The 26,792-nt window shown below is 34.0% G+C and overlaps 2 protein-coding genes across 3 annotated transcripts in view; both read left to right on the plus strand.

The window, feature by feature from the left end:
• LOC111045750 overlaps positions 1-2,133 on the plus strand; it is a 106,339-nt gene extending 104,206 nt beyond the window's left edge. For both annotated transcript variants that reach the window (XM_039441295.1, XM_039441296.1), the window contains one exon: positions 1,767-2,133. In XM_039441295.1, the coding sequence (XP_039297229.1) occupies positions 1,767-1,855 (89 nt within the window). In that variant the 3' untranslated portion in view covers positions 1,856-2,133. The remainder of the gene's footprint in view (positions 1-1,766) is intronic.
• Positions 2,134-4,266: 2,133 nt separating this feature from the next.
• On the plus strand, positions 4,267-5,008 carry LOC120354326. The gene has a single exon (XM_039441297.1). It carries the CDS (start codon positions 4,442-4,444, stop codon positions 4,904-4,906), a length of 465 nt encoding a protein of 154 aa, XP_039297231.1. The 5' UTR covers positions 4,267-4,441; the 3' UTR covers positions 4,907-5,008.
• The last annotated feature ends 21,784 nt before the right edge of the window (positions 5,009-26,792 follow it).

Here is a 26,792-nt window from a genome sequence, read left to right on the forward strand (position 1 = left end):
AATTCGTTTGCTATTTATAGACCTTGCAAAAGCGTTTGACACAGTTACTGGTATATCCTCATGAAAAAACTGTATTATATTGGTGTAAAGGACATGTCATTAAACTGGTTCAGGAGCTATCTCTCGGACCGTCGCCAGATTGTCACTATTCTCAATGAAAATAGTATAAGTAGAGAGTTGAATTATGGAGTTCTGCAGGGAAGCACTCTAGGACCATTTTTATTTTTAATTTTTAATAATAACTTGGGAAAGCTTAATCTACAGAACGGTGATTGCTTCTTATATGCTGATGACACAGCTTTACTTTTTGATGGTCACTCTTGGAATGAGATATACAAACATGCAGAGTGTGGACTGAATAAAGTGAAAAGATGATTCGATCAGAATCGTCTAACTGTCAATGTGAGTAAAACTAAGTGCATGCCAATATGTCTCAGAGAAGATGCCGAACCTGTGGATATGGAATTAAGATTGCACTCATGTGGAGCGTTGGATGAATGTATGGTATGTGACAGTTGAAGCTGTCTCAGAATATAAGTATCCAGGAGTATTATTCGATAAACGTTTGAAATGGAGCTCCCATATCATTTTCACTAGGAATAAATTAAGGAAATTATTATACATTTTCAATTTTCTAAGTAAAATCATGAATATTGAAATGCTTAAGCAAGTATATGCTTGGCGCATGCGTATGCCCAATCTATCTTACAGTATCGTATCTTAGCTTGGGGAGGCGCCACAAAGACTGTCTTGAATCCCTTAGAAGTGGCTCAAAAATCTATTATTAAAACGGCGTTACAGAAAAATAGTAGGCACCCTACTGAAACTATTTAACGAGTTTAAAGTATTTAATATTAATCAGCTGTATGTTCGATCCCTACTTATGCACATCTACAAGAATAAACCAGACATATTCGCTCAAGTGCAACATGGCTACACAACCAGGAGCTCGGTGAACGGTAGCATTGTTATTCCTAGAGTATCCAAATCAATAAACACAACAAATTCCTTCTATAAAGCAAGTATACTTTACTCAAAACTCCCCCAACACATTAAAGACATTGAAACACGATCCATAGGCGTAATACAAACGCCACATTAATAGATGGTTGGTAGGATAAGAATTTTAGATTTTCTTAAATCAAATTATACTTTTTGATAAGACTAGCCTTAATGCATGCTGAGTCGGTTGGCCATTGTTCTGATCCGTTTCTCTTGTTCTTGGCTTGACAGTGAGTTTTCTGCCCCTCATTCATTTTTTTTCTCTCTCTTCTTCTTCTTCACTTCATACTTCATTTTTCCATCTCTCATTTCAATCTTTTCTATCTTTCACATATATTGTCATGTATTTCATTATGTTAACTTATTATGAACTATTGTAATTATGAACTATTCAGATTGCTACTCTTTCCTGCACACAGGCATTTTGCCCATGCATGGAAAAAATGTGTATTATTTTTTATTTGAAATGTATTTTGTTTGTAACATGAAATAAAATAATAAAAATAAAATAAAACTAAATTGACTACACGCCGTTACTTCTCGGCCACTGAAAATTCCTATGAACAGTCTCACGCCGCTAACAGCCACTACCAATCACTTGAAATATGCCGGGGAAAATTTCAACTGCAAAGTTCTTCGCAGGGAGTCAAAGTTCAATTTCTGCTAACTGGTATTTGTTGGTTAGACTGCACTGCTTCTGTATCATCAATCTCTTATAAGACTTATTAAATGAAGATGGATAAAATTTGTTCTTATTTTTTCAGGCTCCATCACTAGGCCTTATTATGATGAATCAGACCTTGATTTAGATGAAGGATCTCTGTCTGAAGAAGATATCATAGTTGTAAGATAACTCAATTTGATACGGTACTGTCATAAAGAGCATAATATGAACAGAGAAAATTCATTAAACAATATTAATTTATTATCATTCTCCAAGTGATGAATTCCATCAAATTTCTATTCAAACAAATCTAATGCTCTTGAATTAAATCACTGAAATCTAGCATTAGTAATTAGATTCATGAACTTTTGTCAAGTTACTTATTAATACATCAATTATACTTGTTTGTATTATTCTGTGAATTCATTTTGATTGAGTTTGTCTATTAAACGTTTGAGAAAACTTTATTAGTGTTAATTGGTTTTATTTCTCCTTCAATGATAACATCTTGGAATAATTTGTAAGCTAGAGGAGAGGAACCTCCACCAAATATGTAATGGGGAAAAAATAACTATATGTTAAAGTTTTGGTGCTTGTTATGATGAATCAAAGGTGAACAGTTTACTATTTCATTTAATAAAACGTTATCGTTATATTTACATTAAAGATTTTGATTATAATACAAACAATCAAGATTACTGGTTCAAGGAAATAATTATTTGAGATGATATGAATTTATTATACAGAGTGGGTGAAAAGTCCGAGAACGGCTTAACATCTCATTCACAAAGGCAATTTGACGGTGGGTGTGATTGGGGATCCTACTTAAATTGAAAATACTACTTTACTATGACATCAAAAATCTGGTCTGCCATATTGAATGCAACTTTGTTTTTTTAAATAGGAAGGTGGTCATGCGATACATGATTTCAATACAGAATTTCAAGAAGCAATGAATGGCACAAACCGCATATCAATAACTCAAACTGTTTTGAAGATAGTCACATTATAAATCAATACCATGCAAATCAGAAATGAAATAGATAAGTGATAATGATTAATAATGTAAATATCTTAGAAACGTTTTAAGATATTGATGTGCAGTTTTTGTCATTCATTTTGTCTTGAGAATCCGTACTGAAATCATGTATTGCATGACTACCTTCCCATTTAAAAAAAAAGTTGCATTCAAAATGGCGAATCCAAGATGGCGGACCAGATCTTTAAAGTCAAAGTAAAGTAGTAATTTTAATTCTAGTAGGATCCCCAATCACACTCACCTTGAAATCACATTTTTTCATGAGATACTAAGCCGGTCTCATACTTTTTCTTACCTTTCTGCTTTAAATAATATTAAAATGCAGTATTCGCCATTCATTTTTTCTTGAAATCGTTTATTTCATGACCACCTTCCTATTTAAAAAACAAAGTTGTATTCAATATGGCTGATCCAAGATGGCGGACCAGATTTTTTGAAGTTATAGTAAAGTAGTATTTTAATTTCAGTTGGATCCCCAATCACACCCACCGCCAAATTGCCTTTGTGTATAAGATATTTGGATTTTCGCCATTTTCGGACTCTCTCGGGGTTGAGCCGAGCGCTCGGTGAAATAAGATGTGGTTTTGTAGCTCTCCAATATTTTTAATTTTTATAGTGTTTGTTAAGAATTACTATGCCATCTAATAGTGATTGTGTTAACTACTTGAATAATTGAAACGCAATTACATTCCCCTCTCCTCCTTTCCTAATCCTTTCTTGACCTTGGCTGTGTGCAAACCAGACCAGTCCCTGCTCTGACGTCTTCATGTCAACACATCGATCATGTCATCTCGCCAGTACGTGGCTATTACGTGATGTTCTCACTTACCGTGAGTTTTCTCACCTATGATTTACAGTCATTGCTCAATAGTTAATAAACTCGGTCCTCCGTATATGTATATCTCATAGTGCTATCTCTCACATTTGGTCTAATCGCGGGCTATGGGTAGAATCAGTAAGTTCGGAAAGTTGTGTCTTATTTCTAACGTTTATAGCTCGTGAAAAAGTGTATTTGTGTCTATCATTACTTATCAAAGTATTGGTTACTCGCTCAAATGAGCAAAAAAGTGAAAACTTACATAAGTGGTTCTGTTTTCAACAAAACATTACAAACGTTCAGTGTAGTGTTTGTTATTTCATGATGAAGTATCAAAGTTTTTATCGATCACTGTTTTGATATTCCAACCGTGTTATTCAAAAAGAACACAAAAATCTGTAAAGATTACCATTTGTTTCACGTCGTTACCGGTATCCTGTCAAAAGTTATTGAATTTCACAAATTTTCCTGTTCTTGGAATTTGCATAATGACACTTTCCGCCATTACTTAAGTTGTTGCTTCTCCTTCTTTTCGTGTTCATGTCCACTCGTATTCATGTCAATTCGTGCATCATCGAGACTCATCGTATCAACTCATCAGCTGTCATTGACAGACCTCGGATCTACATCTCCAGGTAAAGCACATCAGGGTCAAGATTCTCCTTCCCCTCCGCTTTGTTCACCACTCTAATTGCGTTTAATTCCGTAGCACCTAGCGGTGTTATGCTATTGCGTCGCTTAAGCCGCGTTTACACCGGAGTTGGCAATAAAAAATTGCCAATTTCGATTACAGACGCTAGTTGCCGATGGAAGTCTGCAACTTGTACTTGCAACCTGGGCACATAGTTTGTTTTTAGGTCTGCAACCTGCAACTTGCAACTAAACTTTACAGTATGTAGAAAATCAGACAGTATGTAGAATGTCGAGTGCTGAAGAGGTTGTTCTTGCTGCGGCAGCGTGTGTTATTTTATCAAAATGTAGAAAACCGAGAAGATACTGGGTTCGACCTTCATTGCAGGCAAGAGCAAAGTATAGCGGCAGCGATCTTTTAAATGATTTAAATCGAGATGATACAGATCCTTTGACGGGGGAATTGAGATGCGATGGCAGTGTAAAAAACTTTTTAAGAATGTCAAGTGACGATTTTGAAAGTTTAATTGTTGGTATTGGACACATAATTAGTAAACAGGATACTAACTACAGGAAAGCAATTCCAGTGCGAGAAAGATTGGCTATTACATTGCGCTTTTTGGCGAGTGGCGACTCTTATACTAGTCTCAGTTATTTGTTTAAAGTTTCCAAAAGTGCGATATCTATTTTAGTGCCAGAGGTTTGTGAGGCTGTTATAGGTTTCCTGAAGGATAACATACAGGTGAGCAAATAAAGAAAATTACTAAATATTGTTATTTTTAGATACCTTTTATTTGTTTACGTTGTGCACTGAGTTAAATAAATCTAGACAAAAGTTAATTGTTAATAAATCTAGTTAATAAATCTAGACAAAAAAGTTGCAACCTGGTAGTGACTTGTTAATAAAATATGAACTCAAAGTTAAGTTAATGTTCCAAAGTAACACAATTCATAAAATTGGAAATAAATGTATACATAAAAAAACTCCAAATTAAACAAAGAAACTCTATAGCTCAAGAAATATATAGCTTAGCTTGAGTAATGTATAGCTTAGCTTACATTATAGCTAAGTTATAAGTTAGTCAATGTATTGGCATCTTCATCACCCCCATAAAAGTCATCACCCCACGTGTCCACCACTGGGTTCAAGGTTGATGGGGAGTTTTCAAAGTTATCTTCCTGATTTCCAGCCGGGCATGAAGACGACTCCTGTAGGGACAGTGAACTGGAACAGCCAGAATTTGATTGTGGGTGCCTATTAAATTCGTGCATTTTCACATCAAATAATATGTCACTAATTCTTCGCTTAGCAAGTGCTACATACCTTTTATCAGAACATTTACGTAATTCACAAGCAACAAGATCACCGAAAATGTCAAATTCGTCTTTTTTTTTCAAATTGCTCCCCATTTCCTTCATTACGGAATAAGCTTCTTCAGCCAACAGGCGGGAGGGGTAGCGGGGTAGTTGCAGACTCAAGTTGCAACTGAAGTTAGTGCTGCAACTCGCATTGCCAACCGGGGTTGGCAACCGCCTTTGATCTTTACCGACTCCGGTCGGAAAACCAAATTTCGATTGCCAACTCGCAAAATCGGTCTCCAACTACGGTTGGCAATGCGAGTTGCAGTTGTTTTAATGCGTGCAACTCAAAATTGCCGATAAATGTCGGCAATCATTGGTTGCCAACTCCAGTGTAAACGCGGCTTTACGTAACTACAAGGCTAGAACCATCAGGTGATCAGCTGTTCAAAAGCGTACAAGTTACGGAAGCCTCAGCTGACGTCTTTCACTATCTCTATGGAGACAGCTAAGATTATGATGTTGATTAAATAAACAATCATTCTTTGTCTGAGTTTGAATGAGACGTTTTATTCCTATCTACTTAACTGGTGCCGAAACCAAAATATTACCGTATCTAGTATTTTTAGTTGAAGTTAATAGGAATTTTCGGATAGATTTTGAAAATGCCAAGGAGGAAAAAGGAAATTGCATCAAATATTGAAATTACCGGGAAAGAACCACCACTTATGGACGTGAAATGTCTCATGAATTTGATCGGATCAATTCAGGAGTTCCAAGGAGAGGTAAAAGAACTTAGTCTATTCTTGGAGAGAATGGATGCCATCCATTCTCAAATTATTGACAGCAATTTTGATGAATTAACAACTACAAACCTGCATTCGTTTTTCTTGTCTAGAATAAGTACATCAATTATGGTTGATTTGGGAGTATCGTTCAGTTCATCTTGGGAGGATGTTAAAAATCCCTTAAAGAACGTTATGCAGGTGCAAGGAAATCAGTCTCTGCAATGGCAATGAGAGTGTTAGAATTGAATCGTGATTTGGGAGAGTCAATTGGTAGTTTTGCCAATTGGTTAAAGAATTGAAATCGAAAGTTTTAGATTCGTGTAATACTAAAGAGGAAGGGGTATGGAGAAATAAAATCTATGAAGAGTTATCAATGGAAGTTTTGTTAAGAGCAGCTTCGGAGCGAGTATGTACGAGTGTGAAAATTGCAAAACCTCAGTCTTTAGAAGAGACTATTCAAATTGTCAAAGATGAGGAGTCTTATTGGAAAGAAGCTAGTCATAGACACTCAAATTGGAGAGTGGTTGAGAATAAGAGAAGGTATTCACTTAATAGTAGAACCTCTCCTGTTTATGGTAACAGATCGAACCAGAAATGGAGAACTGATGTAAAGGGATTGGTTACTAATGGGAAAGGAAATAGAAAGGAAAGAGAAGGGAAATTAGCACGAAACGAGTGTTGGGAGTGTAGGGAAGAAGGGCATTTTGCCAGAGAATGTCCTTACATTTATAGAAAGGAAGTTACCCCAAAAAATAATTTTGGAAGAAGAGAAGTCAATGCTTTGAAGAGGAAGGAAAATCGCAAAAAAAATTTGGAAGGTAGTTCTGATGGAGAGAGTTCAACTCACTCCTCAGATAGTGAAAATAGCCGTTACCGTTATGAAAGTCAATATCGAGAGAAAAATGAAAAAGACTGGCCTGAATTGAAGGAAAATAAATCAACCAAATTATCGACAAAGAAAGATAGGAATAAAGATTGAGGATTTCGGATGAGGAATATAGGTAGCAAGGAACAAAAAGTGGATTGCAAAAAAGGAGAGCTATTTTATGTGAAGAGTTGGGATGTTTATTGCTTGTATGATACAGGATCGGACAGTACAATAATTTCGGAAGAAGCATTAATAAAAATTGATCATAGTTTGAAAATAGAAAGGTGTTCTTGTGAAATGTTAACTTTGACAGGAAGAAAAGCTTCAAAAGGGAAAGTAGATTTAAATCTGTTTGGATTGATTGGTTTTAAAAAAATTATGAGAGTTCATGTATCAACAGAAATAATGAACAACAAGTATGATGTGATAATTGGTTGTGATATGATGAGAGATCTTGGAGCTGCTCCTATCAATATAAATGGTCAATGGATAATCAAGTTGGGGGATAGAAATTATAAATCGAAAAATTCAATTGCTAAAGAAAAACATTTACTAATGGGTTCCATTGTGAGAGGAAATTGTAATGAACAATTTATAGACAAGGAACAAGAAAAGTTAACATTCTATATGCTGGAAAAGTATAAGGACACTTTATATAATGAAGGAGAGAGTCTGACAACAACAGGGAGAGTTCAGCACTCAATTCAATTAAAGTCATTAAAACCAATATTTATAAAAGCCAGAAGGTATCCACATGCAATGAAAAAAATCATTAGAGAACACATTAAGGATATGCTAGAACAGGGCATTATAAAAAAGTCTATCTCTCCATTTTGTAATCCATTATGGGTTGTACCAAAAAAGTCTTCCCCTGGAGAACCGCCAAAACATAGGGTGGTTGTAGATTTCAGAGTTTTAAATGATCAAACAGAGTTGGAGAGATATCCCCTTCCAAGGCTAGAGGATATGATTGACAGAATGCACGGAGCTAAAGTTTTCAGCACTGTGGATCTAAAGTCGGGATACCATCAAATAAGAATGAATCCAAGGGACATGGAGAAGACAGCATTTAGCTTTGAGAGAGGACATTATGAATTTACAAGGATGCCTTTTGGGTTGAAAAACGCAGTACCAACGTTTCAAAGGCTGATGGATGAGTTTTTAGAAGACATAAATGAAGAAGCAATACAAATCTACATGGATGATATCATTGTGTTCAGCAAGAATCTCGAAGATCATAAAGCGCATCTCACACAGTTATTTGAAAGAATAAGGAAGTTTGGCCTTAAGCTGTCAAAGGAAAAAACTAACTTGTGTCAATCTGAAGTGAAATTCATGGGTCATGTGATTTCGGAAAGTGGAGTTCGTCCTGACAGCCAGAAAATTAGTGCAATAAAAGACATTCCAATTCCAAAGAATTTGAAAGAGATAAAAACATTTTTAGGCATGGTCGGCTATTATAGAAAATTCATTCACAAATTTGCACAGATGACTGAACCATTAACAAACTTATTAAAAAGAGGTGTGAAGTTCCACATATCATCAGATGTTATACAAGCAGTTGAAAAGTGTAAAGAAGCAATTTGTTCAACGCCTATACTTCAGTTTCCAGATCTTCAACAACCCTTTACATTAACAACAGATGCTAGTGGGGAAGCAATAGGAGGTGTACTATCCCAAAATAAGAAACCGGTTGCTTTTGAAAGCAGGAAACTTACTCCGGCCGAGAGGCGTTATATTACAATTGAAAGGGAATTTCTTGCTATTGTATGGTGTGTTGAGAACTTTAGACCATACCTTTACGGAAATGAATTTGTGCTAAGAACAGATCACATGCCACTTTTATGGATGAATAAGCTGAAAGAAACATCAGCCAGGATAACCAAGTGGAAAGAAAAATTGGCTGTTTACTCATTCAAAATTCAACACATTAAAGGAGTAGATAATGTAGTTGCTGATTGTTTATCTCGGAATATAAATCCTCTACAAGTGAAGCAAATTAATTTGGAAGTGATGGAAAATTGCATTATAAATGATAAACGTAATCAAATAATTCTTGAAAGACAAAACTTTGGAGGTATAACAAAAACTACCCATCGTTATGGCCCAATTCATACTTATACAATTACAATTGGCCCTCAGGCGACAGATGATGAACTGAAACATACAATAAAGCAGTTGATGGTAAGGGGGAAAGTTTATTTTATATTTTCCAAGGAAAAAGATTTTATTGATAAAATTAAGAGCTTTCATAAAGATGAATGCTGGGACTCAAAATTACACTTGATAATTTGTGATAGACAAGTTAAAACAGTTGAAGATAGAAGAGAACAACAAGAAGCTGTAGAACAATATCACATTGGAAGGACCAACCATAGAGGGGAAAAGGAAACGTTGCAACACCTGAAACGGCAGTATTATTGGCTGAATATGGCCAAAACAATAAGAAATGTGCTGGGAAAGTGTGCAGCATGCAATATAGCAAAATATGACAGAAAGCCTTAGGCCTCTTTCACACGATAGGAGACGTGCAACTTGAACACTGAACAGTGTTCTCGTTTTTTTGTCGAAGTACATTGAGTCAAATCGTGTCTTTCACATGGTGACTCCTATCCAGGAACCTCGTTTTGTCACGTCTTTTCCCCTCGAGGCAAGCAGAGGCAAGATCTAACAACTACGCCGCCGTTTCCACAAAGTATGACTCATCACTTTTTTCTCAAAGTCTAACTTCCTTAAAAATATAGATAGAAGATTTCTGATTTCGGATTTGGATTCAGCGACCCCAAATTCTTTAAAGCATAAGACCCGTTTTCGAAAATATCCGAAAACAAGGAAGTTATGGCTGTTTTTAATAAAGCTTTCTATTATCATATAATTATACGGTAAAAACGAACAGGTACTGTACTATACAGTACGTAAGTACTCTAGCTATTATAATACAACTTACACTGTATTCGTGTAGGAAATTTGGTAGGTTATTTATCTTGATTTCTGGAAATACCCCAAAATAAGGGAGTAAGATAACTTTGAAAAACCAAAGTTTTCCTGCCGATTGAAGAAACATTAAAAATTAGTCTACAAGACATATTATGTCTTAGAAAAAAACGTGTAACAAATATCAGATCACTATTCAAGCTATCAAGCTTTTCATAAATTTCATAAGTTTGTGTCGACGGTATATGACATAAAAGGCAAATGCTCGCGCTTGGTCCATAGTTCTACGACTGAGGAATGAGGATTTAGGTCAGCAACTAAAATCGACAAGCCATGATTGTCAATCTTACTCATGATACAAAGCTTTGTACTATGATACATGGTTTTCATTCCGTATCATTCTTTAATAAAAATAAAACAAGATTCCGGTTTCAAAAGCATCAAAGTCGCCAGGCTGGTCTGAGCTATTCATGACTTTTTTTCAGTATGCATTATCAACTCAGCAGTTCTAATACACAGACATCACTACTTGGAATGCCATGACATTTTCTATTCTTTCAATTCCTATTATTACCATAGATCGATTCAGATCAGCACAATGTTTATACTGTAAGTTCATAATAGATTTTTCTGATTGTAAAAAGAAATAGTCTATAATTGCTGAGAATTTAAAGTGATATTCAACGATTTGAACCTGATAAATTGGATTGTTGAATGACAATTGAAATTCAGTGAATTTTACTGTACAACATTCCTTTTCCTCCTATTTTATTGGGTGATGAGTGGAGATGATTTATGATTTCATATTTGGATTCATCTTTTCATAGTTCAATATTTTTTTGGAAAACTAGAACTTTTAAAAATTAAAAATGTTTATGTATAAACTTCTCAGGTGTTCAAAAACTTCTTAAAACCTTTGCCTGTCCCTTTGTGAGGCAGGAGTATTATTATCTTAGTATGTACTATATAATCATATGATAATGGAAAGCTGTATTAAAAACAGCTATAACTCCCTTGTTTTCGGGTATTTTTGAAAATGGGACTTACACTTTAAAGAATTTGGGGTCGCTGAATCCAAATCCGAAATCAGAAATCTTCTATCTATATTTTTAAGGAAGTTAGACTTTGAGAAAAAGTGATGAGTCATAGGTTTGAGCAAACGTCGGCATAGTTGTTAGATCTGTCGGCTTATTCGTAAGATCCCCATGTGAAAGTACAGGAGAGCTGCAAAATATGAAATATGATCTTCTGTAATATGATATTCCAGGAGCGAGGTCTCTGCCGTGTGAAACTGGCCTTACAGGACGCCTCAGATGGTCACACCTACTCCCGCAAGACCAGCAGAAATAATTCAAGTTGACATTTTCTATTACAATAAACTGAAGTATCTTACTACAATCGATTGTTTTACAAGGCTTGCTTCTGCATGGATTTTAAAGAATAAAACAGCCAAGTGCATGGAACAAAATTTACTAGCATTTTTTGGGCTCTTCAATACCCCCAACATGTTGTTAATGGATAAAGGAAAAGAATTCAACAACAATCGGATCAAAAAACTTTTAGAAGAACTTGGTATCGACAGCCACTTCACTACAGTAGGACATCCGCAATATCATGGAATGATGGAACGTTTACATAGCACGCTAACTGAACATTCGCACTTATTAGAAGTTGATAGAAACATCTGTGGGGAAGAAGCAATGGCAAGAGCTATTCTGGCATATAATAGTAGCATACATTCTTCAACAAATTTTTCACCATTTGAGTTAGTTGAGCATCCAGAGGAGCATAGAGAAGTGGAGAGAAAAATCATGAACGAGAAAGTTCGGAGGACAAAAAAGTATAATTTGGAGGTGGCTGAAGACATGAATAAAATAAAAGTAGGTGACATAATCTTCAAGAAAAATCATCACAAGAGAACGAAATCGGATCATAGATTTGTTGGACCATATGAAGTGATTGATCTACTACATAGGAACCGAGTGGAGGTAAAAAAGCAACACAACAATGGAAGAGGTAGACATGAAATTGTGCATTTGAGTGAGATTAGAAGATTGAAAAGGAACTATAATGAAGATGAGTAAGGAAAGATTTCCAAAATGTTTTTATTATGTTGTTTTCCATGTTTTGTTTTTATGAGTTCTATTTACATCTCTATAATAGAGATAGTAAAGACTGGAGGGGGGTAGTTACGGAAGCCTCAGCTGACGTCTTTCACTATCTCTATGGAGACAGCTAAGATTATGATGTTGATTAAATAAACAATCATTCTTTGTCTGAGTTTGAATGAGCCGTTTTATTCCTATCTACTTAACTTACACTTCAACCCGTGTTTACATTGAAAACCCTATGTTGAATGGAATTTATCGTGAATAAACGTTAATAATTCAACTGATAATCACTTTTTTCTATTAAAGACTTGTTATTTCATTTTTCCAATTCAAATTTTAACCTACATAATAAATTTCAAGGGTAGTTATCATTGAATTATATTAATATTTTTAGTTATTGGTTAATCAATTTGTAGGTTACTTGTTTCAAGATAGCTTATTCAAATTCAAACTTACTTCTTTTACAAAAGTATTAAGTTTATCAGAGTCATGGTTTATAAATAAATAATTGTTATTTATAAACCATGACTCTGATAAACTTAATACTTTTGTAAAAGAAGTAAGTTTGAATTTGAATAAGCTATCTTGAAACAAGTAACCTACAAATTGATTAACCAATAACTAAAAATATTAATATAATTCAATGATAACTACCCTTGAAATTTATTATGTAGGTTAAAATTTGAATTGTTATTGAACAACAATAAATTAAAAAAACATTGTTGATAAACTAAATTAGTTTCTTTTTGACGAATTTAAGTACGATGTATTTACCGGTGCGCTCAACTCTATTCTGGAGTTCAAGACTAAATTAATGCATTATTATTTCAAAGCTTTCAAGTAAAAAGTCTTGATTTTGAATCGTGTAGGACAAATATCACACACACACACACACACATAAAAACATATATATATATATATATATATATATATAATATATATATATATATATATATATATATGTAATCAAAGTTTTTTTAGACTTAATATGATTCATGGCTGGCATACATTTAATAGAGAATGAGTTACAATTTATAAAATAGTTTAACTGTATAGTTTAACACCGTAATTTTTTTATTAACATGATATTTACAATCATGAATAATATTTCAATTGAACTACTGTATATACCTATATACTTTCTTCAAAGTTTAGAATTATTAAAACTGCCTTTAGTGTTTTGAATCACGGTATGTGTTTCCTCTGATCCCACAACTGTGAGTATCGAATAGCAGAGCTTCAAAAGTGAATGAAGTATAAACATATCAGTTTTTGACATTATATTTTGTATTAATATATATTAGGTAGAAGTAAAATGACACTCATTCTTTCACCCATTAATCTATTTACTCACCCGGATAAGTAAGAAAGTCGTGTTTCAGTTTATTCGTTGTTGATTATCCATATTTTTTTACCAATATTATTACAATGTATTGTATTTTGATAACTTTAAACTGAAAAACACATTCTTTCGGTGTAACGGCGACCGTTTAGTGCTGGTGTTGTACATTCTCAAGCCAAACAGAAACTCGAAACGGTCGTCGCCACACCAAAAGAATGTGAGTGTTTTTTCACTTTTAAAGTTATCAAAATGAAATATAGTTAATGTTTAACCTTCTACAGGCGCACTAAGACACTACCTCCGTAAACTCGGAGGTGTAGTGACTGAGACCGTAATTGAAAAAAAAATCAAAGACGCCCAATACGGTATGCGCTTTTTCAAGAATTGGCAGAAAAATGTTGAATACAAGTTCAGTTATAGGGTCTAGAAATTCAAAATAACTAAACCTTATTGACTTCTATATCGCCCAGAATAGGCAATTTTTCTGCTCTTACCAGCGTTTTCTAAGCTTTTTAAAAATTCAAGAGAAAATTCTTACGTTTGGTACAGAATTTCAGGTGTGCTAGAAATTGGCGTTTCCAGTGTTTATCTGTGTTTTATCAGGATTTTCAAAACAAAATGAGCAGAAAATGTTAAAATTTTATACAAATTTTTAGCATATGAAATAACAGTTCAAGGAATGAAATGACAAATTTATAGCAACTCTGAATTGGGTCATTAATTGCGCTATAATGATACCCCTGCCATTTAGCAAATAATCTTAACTCAGCTGGGGGACTCTAGCCTTTGCATGTTAGAAGAGACCATCATAAATATTAATATAATTTGTGCAAGAGCGCGCTTAATTATGCATAAACCAAGCGTGCAGACGAGAAACGTACAATATCTGAAAAGAGCAAAAGGAACACTCACACTGTAAGCGTGCACTTGGTTGCGTTCAGTGGTTACAACGTGTTTCAATAGCATTTTTCAAATTTTGTTTTTCGGGTCATGCATGATTCGACATAAATTTGCACTTACCCATTCAATGTGATCATACCATTATTCTCATGTATCAGGATATTATTCATATTATTACTGTTGTGACCAAGAATAAATCTTTCAAGTAATATTCTACCAGAGAGTCAATAGACATATCATTGGTTCATTAGCACTATTGAAGAATATACATAGATTTTTCATGATGTGACATGGTCTTACATATGATATAAATAAAAAACTCTGATATCTCACTCTGCAACAAATTATTATTTACTCTGTATCGATCATCCATAACCCATAAAGAACACTTTACTTACCGGTACTAACTTCCGATGAGTAAGATGTATTGCTCACGGTCTTGGATCAGGGAATCGTCAAATTTTCAAATTGTGTCAAACTCTCTTTGTTAAGAGTAGAAACAGATTAGATAAAAATGATTTATATAAGTTACTGGATCAGGCTGAATATTGAAATCCTTTACTGAGTAAGCTAGCAGTATAATCATTGATCACATATTTTCGTTTTCTTATTCCAATAGTGACTTATATAATAAAATGAGTGATAGCCTACCAATTTACCTTTTCAAAAAAATTATGTTTAATCTAAAAATTTCTTAAATCCAATAAAGCTATAAATATTAGCATACTACAAAAGCCGTGGTTGTAATTCCTCTCGTAGAAATTGAGCAATACTGTAATCAAAATTTAAAAAAAACAATAGGTAGGCCTAATTCAAAGCTCAAGCAACTCAACTTTACACTATAATTATATTTTGACAATAATTTAAATACGTGTTAGAATTTGAAAAAGATAATACCTATTTAAAACAAGGGTAACCTACAAATTGGTTAACCAATAACTAAGAATATTAAGAGAACTCAATGATTACTACCCTTGAAATTCATGATGAAGGATAAAAATTGTATTGGTAAAATAAAATAACAACTCTTTATTTGAAAAAGTAGTTATCAGTTGAATTATTAACGTTTATTCATGAAAAATTCCATTCGACATTGGGATTTCAATGTAAACACTGGTCGAAGTGTACGCTTTTGAACAGCTGATCGGCTGTATGCTCTGGCCATGTAGATATCTAGTAGGCGATGGCTATTGTTTAGTTGCTCTCGCCAGCTGACTAGTTATTGTCGTCTACAAACGTAGACAGACAACCGAGTCGCCTTAAGAAACGCGAATTTCACTAGCAGACTTTGGTAGCGGAAACAGTGATAAGACAGAGCTACCAACTAAACCTGGTAGCCGCTACTGTAGCGGATGGATAGCGGTTCTTGTAGCTGTTACCTTTTTATCACTTCCTATTCCTACTTAACCGCGAATTTTTAATTTCAATTACGAGTTTCATACATTGCGAGTTATATTAATTTACTAGGAATAAATTTGTTTGATGGATGGATTACGAGACTAAAATTTTGATGAAATATGCTGTTACGACCATGCTGAAATGAACAAAAAATATGATTTGACTGACAAAATTGATCTTTTGATAATTATTGAGATTTAGTTTTTCAAATGCCAGGTTCGATTATTATTTTTCATCAAGCTACAAAACTTAGCCTACTTCATCAAATAAAATTGAATGATGGTGGCTAATTCCTAGATAAATAATATCCTTCCTTATTTATCCAGCATATTGTTGAATTGAAAATTTGAAAGATCTAAGCAAGTCTAAGCAGCTTATCACCAAATAAAATTGAATGATGGTGGCTAATTCCTAGATAAATAATATCCTTCCTTATTTATCCAGAATATTGTTGAATTGAAAATTAGAAAGATCTAAGCAAGTAGATAAATAACATTACATTTTAAAAATAATAATTGCAATATGGTAACAAAGTTACCGTATATATTCACTTCTCCTTATATGGCCATCAAAATTGATAGAATGAATGAAAATTCTTAAGTAATTTATTGAAATGTTTGATTATAATATTGATTAATTTTTCAATTACAGTAACTTAATTAATTGAAAATGGCAAAGAAAAATAGTCGATTCATGTCCTGGTAAATTAATGAAACTTTTTGAAAGCTATGTAGTTTACTTACTTGCAATGAGAATTTTTATTTCATTCCGTTTTCAGTAATATTATGAGGAATTTTTTCATTAATATTACTACCAAGCAGGGCTAGATTCAAACCGGTGCACATCAGAGCGGAACACTATTAGTACCTACCTAGGCATATATTCAGCAGTTTAATTTTATCCCAATCAATACATTTGGGAGAATTTCAATCCTATTCTAATCATGTATATGTTATGTTTGCTGTCTTTCAACTAAAACTGAAACATGAAAATGAATCGTCATCATGATAATCAAAATACTATTGACCTAATGCTGATGATTTTTATTTAAACCTGACACAGGAAAATTTCGTTTGAATAGTAATCAAAATTGATACAAATTGGCCAATTTTATTAGATAAAGAAATAAATTTCCCGGGGGAAGACTACAGTATACTCCCTTCCACATGGGAAGCATTCCATACCCTCCCGGAGCATAGCTCCGGTACTTTCTTGTGTCAAGTATCAAATAATTAACTATGCTTTTTTAGATTTCTATTTAAAAAAAAATATTATGCACATAATTATACAGCCTACCTGTAAGGGCCTACAATATAGAATGTAGTTATTATATAAGATATTATATCTTATCGCTCAAAACGATGAAAGATTCACGGCTGCTACCGTACTCCTTTAAACCAGTAACCGCACTTAAACTGGCTCTGCTTAATAATCGAACCCCACCTTGGAATAATATTATATCATATCCATCAAAAATATTGATAATTATATTATATCCTTTCCATGTCCACATCATCATTTCACATACTGTACCCGCTCTTTCGAGGAACACGTTCAGTAAAAAACTTCCACAAAAAATTGGAAAAACACACTATCATAAAAATTTTTAATTCTTAATAACGTATAAATCATTTGCGCTCTTTATTTATTGTTTAAAAAATTATATTTTAGTTTTTTATATCGACATCTTCTTTACTTATTGAATAAAATCTCAATGCCCATTGCAACTTCAAATTCAAAATAATTGAATGAAAAAAGACTAAGAAATTGTCAAAAAACCACTGATTTATTGATAATTAGAAAGACCGGTTTCGGTTATTACACCATTGTCAATCTTTGATAAATCTCTGAGTTTATCAGAGATTGACAATGGTGTAATAACCGAAACCGGTCTTTCTAATTATCAATAAATCAGTGGTTTTTTGACAATTTCTTAGTCTTTTTTCATTCAATATGAATAATTACCACAATATCAACTTCTCAACTACACAAAAAGTTCAAAATAATTAATCACAGTTATATCTATGCAATATTCAAGTGTAAATAAGACAAAAAAAGCCAATTTTCTGACTCCAGTTGTTTAAATTCTAGAACTTAGCTAAATCCCAAGCTCAGAAACTGGCCCTAATATTTTATATTTTCAAATCACTCCAATAATTATTCCAGTCCGTTCATTCCATTCAGCTGTATGTATGAGTGAATTAACGAAGTTGATAAATTGTGACCCATTAAAAAAATATGATTCCACCTCTTGGCAGGATATAATTAGCAACGTCCCGTCCGAATCCCTCCCCACAGGGATAATAAACCGATTTTCAGTGGCCGCTACCAGGTCTAGTAGATGCCAAAAGTGGATTTAAATAATAACAATAGAGTACTTAAAGTGAGAAAACGGAAAAAATGACATGAATTCAATAATTATAATAATAATAATAATGCTGTTTAATTCATAAATAGTAAAAATACTGAATTACAATTTTACGATATAATTCTAAACAAAAACACTTATTTTAGAGGCAAAATAATCAAATTGTTAAAAAAGATCACCATTACACTACTTCAACAAACAGAGTGCCCAAATATTAGATTTTATCAACTTGTAGGTTATACAATTCAAGAGATTTAGGTTATTACAGAATGACCCAAAAAGAATGGTCGGCTTTTAAGTGACTATAACTTGAATAATTCCCAACATACATTTTATTTCTATATATTATGAGCTTGTTCAATTGTCTAATTTCAGAAAACGTCATAATTAACAAAATTGCTTCAAAGTCGTCGACGTTCCATTAGGTGGCTTGATTTGGCGTATTTTGGCCTTTGTTTGCCGCTCTTTCTTTACAGTATCACGTATGTTAATTATGACGTTTTCTGAAATTTGACAATTGAACAAACACAGAAATATAGAAAACTAAATGTATGTTGGAAATTATTCAAGTTATAGTAATTTAAAAACCGACCTTCCTTTTTGGGTCATTCTGTATCTTACAACAACACAAAACATTCAAGTAAAAACACAACGTTCACATCACACATATAAGGAACTAATTTTATCATCGGAAGAAACATAAATTATCAGCCATACTAAATTGGGATATTTATTGGGAACAATATTTTCAATAAGTCAAAATCACACCGATTATCCAGAAGCGAAATGCTAGTTGCAATTCAATACAGAAGTGGAATTAGTGTTAATCTAGCTCTAGAAGATCCACATTTATGAGTGACATTTTGAATGAATAACGAAACACATTGGAAAAACTGGTTATTTATCATTTATCAGACTGGCTAGTAATCAGTCTGCTACTATTTACATTTTATTTTACATACTACTATATTCATTTCATTTACATTCATGACAGACTGGCACACTGTCAAATGAGAGAAGGAGGTCATTTCAAGCATCTTTAATGAAATGTTAGTAGCAGACAGATTACTAAATAAATAACCATGTTTTTCAATGTGTTTCGTTATTCATTCAAAAAAGTGTTGATTTAAGTTTCATTACTTTACCTATCATTTCTTTACAAACTAAAATTTCAATCAGCCGCCATTTTTGGTAGAAGTATCATAGAACATTTTTATTGATGCCATCTTTCTAGTTTTAAAAAAGCATTTAAAATGATGTAGCACACAATGGGTGTTAACAATATTAGAGTTACAACCCCTAAGTCACCCCCTTCCTTATGAGGGATTGAAATTCAGTTGTACGTCAAAAGGTAGAGTATTCGTCCAATAACTTATCCTGAAAGTTACAGTATTATAACTACAACAGTCTCCAACTTATTGAAGGGTTCCCATACATCATGACTTACTCTGTATAAATACATTTTCAACTCAACTAACTTAACTATATGATATGTGTAGAATAATAGTTTCTTCGTGTAGACACCTCTCCAGCCGCTTCCAGTAGAATGTAATTATCAATTTGAAAAACAACTTCCTCACTTTACCAAAAGCGGCCCAGAGAGCCTTGTTTGTCAGCTATCTTGTTAACAATAAGTTAATACAAAAGTGGTAAGTCTTTTTTCCTATTACATGAATATTAATTTCATTTATTGACTGATGGAAATATCGGTATGGATCGCTAACGATTTTTCATCACTGTATAAAAAAAATTTTATTAGAATAAATTTATGTTTAAGTAACTTGAAAGTAAAGCAACTAGGAGACATAATTATAGGGCTGGCTTCCGAGCTCGAGATTTAGCTTAGTTCTAGACTTTAAACAGCTGGAGTCAGAAAATTGGCTTTCCGAAATGGAGCGTAGTCATGGTTTTTAAGATATTTATTTTCTCATTTCTAAAATGTTGGTAACGTTTTTTCTTGACTAAATGAAGCATTCCTAAATAATCAAAATAGCTGAAACTTTACACAATTTACTCATTATTTTATTTTGTGTTCAACTTTCTAGTTTTTCGAAGTTTAATTTAAACGTGGACTACGATGAGGCCCCGTTTCAGAAAGCCAGTTTTCTGACTCCAGCTGTTTAAAGTCTAGAACTTAGCTAAATCCCGAGCTCGGAAACCGTCCCTTAAAATATTTTTATGGTAAACTTTTATTCGCATTGATCTGGCAAAAACCCATGCACAATGCTGGGTGATTCACAACCAGACAAAAATAATTCTTCAAGAAACATAAATTCGGGTTGACCGTCGCCTTTTCAAGTAATTCATCTAGCACTTCAATCTCAAGGGTTTTACTATAAAATGAGGATTATTGACATATCGGATATGTTATCAATTGACTTATTATAGCATGGTGATCCAAGTCTGAGCAGAAGTAATCTATGATGGAGCCTGGTTTATGATGATGGTGATGGAGCCTGGTTTATGATGATGGTGATGGAAATTGGATTAAGAGATGACATCACTAGATGGTGATGTTCTAGGTTGTGTGGTATAATAGCAAGTTCCGTTGAAGCGGCAACAAACCAGTTCAACTGAAACAGGAGAAAAAGCAAGTAGAAACAACAGCAGAATACCAAGGAATAATAAGCTTTCAATGAAATTTGTTATTACTTCATTACAAGGCATATAAGTGATGAAATTATTAAATATTGAATATGAAATATTAATATATGAAATTTCTTGTAACCGGTGGAGGGATTTATAAGCCTCTTCAACTCACACCGTACATAAAATTATGTAGCCGAGAATCTCTCTATACGATGACTTGGTTAATTTTCCAAAATATGAAATATATAAAAATACATGTGGTTCGATAGACATTATACTACTGCTGCGCGAGGTATATCGAGGGGATGTTTCTTCTCTTCAATAATATTTGCTAAAATTATACTGCTATGAAATATCTTTTGAATCCTTGATTGGTTTGGGAGCTTATAGTGGGTTCGTTCATTCAAATGCACAGATTATTATCATTATTCAATTGTCACCTAGTTTAGCAACTAGCAACTACGAGCCAGGAACAACAATGGAAAATATTAATAAAATTTAACTTCAGGCTTATTAAACTAATCAAAACTAATGAATAAAATCATGTCACATTTCAAATTTTCAAACAAAACAAAGTTATTCAGCAATCAATTCAGGTCAAGAAGGCATATTCAATTTTTAATTTCAATACTTGGGTAGCCTACTTGTTAACTTGCTGCAACTACTGTAGGTTTGGGCCTCGGTCATTCTATGAATTTTGAGCTATTTATAAGAAAACAACAAGAGTTTGGCACTAACCATTTTAACAATATTCAAACTTGGACTCTTCAGAAACACTCACATACGATTTAAGAAAACTCACTATATTTGAACTCACAGGCACAAATAATTTCCTGATTCTCTCCTACTAACTCTATAAAATTTGATTTCCTATTTATATAGATAAAAATTACTGATAACTGAAATTTGTCCCTCTGAATGGGAAATTGACCCATTCAGAGGACCGAGGCTCGCACACCGTTACACGATGTTTTTCCGGTTACGTCTCAATTCGGACTGTGGCCTTTTCACTGAAAATTATTCCCCTTCCACTAGCATTGAGCATAACTTTCAGTGGAAAAGCCGAAGCTGCAAAAAAATCAACGTTTGTACAATTCCCAAATACAGAAGCTTTTTCGACATGAAATTGAAATTGTATTTGAAAAATGCTCGAAAATTGCTTTAATTTCGACAACTAAGCAACAAGTTAGCAAATTCAATAAAAACATGGTCAATTCTCACACTATAAAAGCTCAAGGTTCAACACAAGGTAAAAATCAAAGTTCATTCAGTTCAATAACCTGCAAAAGGATATAAGATACACAGTTAAAACAACTACAATAAAATCCACTCAATATAACACTACTACATTTTTCAACAATATAAGTATGAAATATTCACAATACAGACAATTAAAACTTACAAAACTACAATATGAGATATCCAAAAACTGTATAAAGATTTCCCTTTTGACACTGCCAACTGAATGAAATTTTGTAAGTTGTGATTACAGTAGGAAAGAAATTCTTGTTAGGATTTAGTAAGCTTAATGAGCTCACCCATCATCTTTCGTTTATCATCACTGCTCATATATTATTTTCTATGATATGCACAACCATTCTATAGTGAGGTCCACGTTATAATGGCAGTGGATAAAGATAGCAAAACAACGTTGCCGATCCTCTGTCTTGTAATGCCTTCTATAGACGGTAGCTAATACAGGTTTATTGATATAATATTAACTGTCAATTCTAGTTTAAAATATTCAATTTTATTTTATTAAGCACGAAATTATATTTTCCAATGATTTCATACTGAATTTTAATGATGAAGATGAAATATTTTGTAAATTTATTATTAATTCAACATTGTTAAAAGACGATCTGGCAACAGAGCAAAGCGAGAAAAAGATAGCGCTATCTGTTTTGTTGAATGATAGACAAGGATAGCAATACCATTGTTAATCAAACACTGCCATTAAAACGTGGACCTCACTATAGGAAGTTGAGTGGTCGCTGAAGAGAATGAATTATTATTCTTTGTAAGCAGGATTATACCAGGGTAATCTTTTTCAAACTCCGATCTCATATCATAAGACACAGACAAGCGATAGGGGGGCAACTTTCACAGAGCTGAACAGTTTAATATCATTCCCACCAAACGCCCTGTGATCGATGCGGCCGGATCGTCAATTTTTGTCGAGTTATAGAACCACAAACATGGCCGCCTAACTTGAGTCTGCTGCTAAGTGCTAGTTACGTAGCGTTATTAGTTTTTGCAAGCAAAATGCAAAAGTTCAGCATAAATCTAAAAAATATTTTCATAATGTGTGGTTACCGGAAATCAGATGCATTTATTTTGAGTACTAAATGAAGAAACGTGAGTAATCAAAGTATCGTTTGTATTGAATACGGTAAGTAGTGAGGTATAATGGCTGCATCAAGTAGACGCTTAATACCAACATAAAGATATCACTGAAGAGAGAAAGAAACCGAGAATTAACGGGCCGTTCGTAAGATTTAGAGCCAAGCCATATGAGACGTTTTTCAGACGAGTCGACAGGGCAGGAAGCTCTCAGATTGACTGATTGGGAAGGCATTCGGAAATCAGCTGATAATTAGCCAATCGGTGCTCATTCCAAAAGTGTGCTCATTCCATTGTCCTAAAAAAGCACATTTAATGGGTGGGGCTGGCCCCACCCACTCCAACCGAATACTTTCGAAATGATGCCAAAAATGTGCTCTTAGAATATGCACTTTAAAAAAAATGTGCTCATTCCCTTGTCCTAAAAAAAGCCCCTGAAAAGGGGCCAGCTTCAAGCCAGCCTCACCCACTCAAGCGAATGATTTGAGAGTGGTACCAAAAAAATGTGCTCTCAGAATATGCACTTTGAAAAAAATGTGCTGATCACCCTCACTGTGAAACCGAGTTTAATAAGGATGAGGGGGGTGGTGGTGAACAGTCTGAGTTTAATATCATGGCTACTAGTGAAGCAAATCTTAAGAACAAGGTATCAAATGAATGTGCTCGTTATGCATTTTCAGAATATGAAGTTTTTAAAAAATGTGCTCATCTCCATTAAATTGAAATTGGACGAATTTCTAAAGTTGTTTGGCGGGGGGCGTCGTGGTGAACATTCTAATCCTTATATCATGGCTTCTCATTAATTACTGATGTAATTAATGAGTTCTATAAAGCTTTACCACATTGTTGGAGAGTATATTTGTTGAACCTTCTAAATAAGGTTTTCAATAGTCAAATAATACCACATGAGTGGTGCAAGATACTAATGTTGTACTACACAAAAAAGGAGATCTTAATGAGCCTAGCAACTATAGAATTATTACCCTAATTAATACAATTGTGAAAATTCTTACAATAGTTGAGATCCGTTTGTCGTTGTGGGCGGAAAATAGCGGTGCTCTTCCAGAAGGACAAAGTGAGTTTAGAAAAGGTCGAGGCTGCATTGATAACATCTTCGTCTTACACTCAATACTATTTCAAAATGTAGAATTCTGACATAAGACTATCTATGCATTATTTGTGGATTATGAAGCCGCATTCGATGGAGTACCTCATTATGATCTGTGGTACAAGTTGGGAAGGGTGGAAGTGAGTGGTAAGATTATAAGATTCCTTAGTCAGCTTTACAGACAGGCAGAGCTGGTACATATGAATGTATCTATCCCAGTAGATAGAGGCGTTTTACAGGGGGATTCTATCAGTCCACTTCTCTTCTCTTTGTATATTTCAGATATAGAACATTACTTTAGAGAGAAAGGTTTATCTGGCATACCTATAGATGATTCCACTGATATTCTAATTCTCTTGTACGCGGATGACATTGTCATCCTTGCAGACAGTCCTTCCGACATGAGAAACAAAATAAAATGCTAGGAGGATTACTGTGAAAGTCTGAAATTGAGGGTCAAGACCAAGACCAAAATAATTCCATTTCATAAAGGAAGATTGAGAAAAAAACAGACCCTTCTATTATAAGGGCGATGAAATAGAGGTCTGCAATAGATATAAATACTTGGGCTTGGAGTTTAGCTCTTCAGGTCGTTTCAATGTACACTGCTCATCTATAATATCCAAATCCAAAGGTCAGCGAAGTAATGCTACAGGTTTTGAGAAACGCTCGTTCGGATTCATGGGATAGGAAAATAAAACTGTTTGAAGCAGTAGTCCTTCCGACGGCGGTGTATGGGGCGGAATTATGGGGCTTGGCATGTGCTGAGCAAGTAGAGAAAGTTCAACTCTGGTTTTTCAAAAAAATATTGTTTTTAAGCACACGTACACCGAGCTGGGTATTACGTTTGGAGACAGGAACAGTAAAAATAGTTAATTTGATCATCTTCAACATTTTAACATGGTTGATAAAAATATTAAACATGCCAGAAGACAGGTACCCAAAGATTTGCCTTAGAAAACTTATAATTTTGTCAGGAAGTCATTTCTATCAAAACAGAAATAGTCTCAACTGGGTGAATTTGGTAAAGAATCAATTAGATTTCGCCTTTTTCAATACTGATTTGAACCAACAAGGAAATTTGGTAGCATCACTTAGTAGGATGAAATGGGATATTGCAAGTAGGCATGGTTTAGCATTGTACGAAGTAGACAAACAGGAAGCATTTAATTCAATTTCTTTCCCATTTTGGAAGGTTTTAAATCCCAATTTTGTTCTTGGTGACCAGCTTAGAATGAGGACACCATTTAAATATATATGATGTTTTACACAGCTACGAACGGCTTCGAAGTTTGGTTTTTACCTTTATCTAGAGAACCATGGAATTTACATAGATAGTAGGCTACTGAGTACTGCCCGCTTTGTAACATGTGGGAGGACGAAACACCCACTCATGTTCTTGTACGCTGCCCGATGTATGTAGAAATAAGACAACAGTTTCTGAATAAATATGTAGCAAACATAGTTAATTATGAAGTTAATTAAACATAGTTCTCCTTTCAAATGTAACACCAGATAAAATAAGATATATTTACAAATATATTACTAATGCGATTAACGTGCGAAATTACATCATAGAGACTACGAGATGATCTTTTATTTATTTTTTTTTTTAATATCATTGTAATTGTTCATTAATAATCACAAATATTGTTGGAACTGAAGGGTTGTTTTACAGGTTGTTTATAAAGTTTTAGTAAAAGTTGTGCTTTTGAGGAGCAGGCTACTGTTTTTATCTTTTGTTGTAATGTCTAGTCAATATTCAATATCTGAAAGATAGTGTATTGTTTTACTAGTACAGCTTTTTATGTCACGGTGACATGTAAAATTACTCACCCATATACAATCAATGATATTTTAGTAGCTTTAAATTCCAAAATTCCAACCTACAAACAATAGCCTGGAAGTTTCCCCAAATAGCCAAACCTCACATACAAGATTCTTGGGAACCATCATCGACCCGAACCTAACATGGCAGCCCCACATTGAACAACTAAGTAAGAAGTTATCGTCTGCAATCTATGTAATTCGACGCCTGACAAGTATAACAGGTTAAAAGACAGCACTAACTGCATATCATGCCCTGTTCGCTTCACACATGAGATATGGCATAGTGGCCTGGGGCTCAGCATCACAAATACATCTCAACAAAATAATAATACTACAAAAGAGAGCACTTAGAACTATTCTTGGAATGAACATAACAGAGCACTGTAGACCACTCTTCAAAAAATACAAACTGCTCACCGTGATCTCTCTGTACATCCTGGAAGCAACGATTCTGGCAAGGAAAGCTAAACCACAACAGCGGGGCGACAAGCATGGATACAGAACAAGGAATTCCAAAAACATAGGTACCTTCCACAACACCGACTGAAAAAATATAAAAGCTCACCAGCTTATGCGGGAGCCTACTTCTATATCCTGCTACCAGCTACCTTGAAGGCCCTGGAAGACGAAAGGCTCTTCTCTGCTGCATTGAAGCATTATCTGACAGCCAGGCCGTATTATGCGCTGTCAGAGTACATCCGGGACCACACCTATCAGCATCTGGCAGGACGTGCGGCTGACAACATTCACTGACCTCCTCAA

The sequence above is a fragment of the Nilaparvata lugens genome, chromosome X, assembly GCF_014356525.2.
Source record: "Nilaparvata lugens isolate BPH chromosome X, ASM1435652v1, whole genome shotgun sequence".
Taxonomy (NCBI): Eukaryota; Metazoa; Arthropoda; class Insecta; order Hemiptera; family Delphacidae; genus Nilaparvata; species Nilaparvata lugens.

Bases quoted from the DNA above. Each gene is read 5' to 3' on its own strand.
- LOC120354326 (XM_039441297.1), top strand. From the start codon at position 4,442: ATGTCGAGTGCTGAAGAGGTTGTTCTTGCTGCGGCAGCGTGTGTTATT.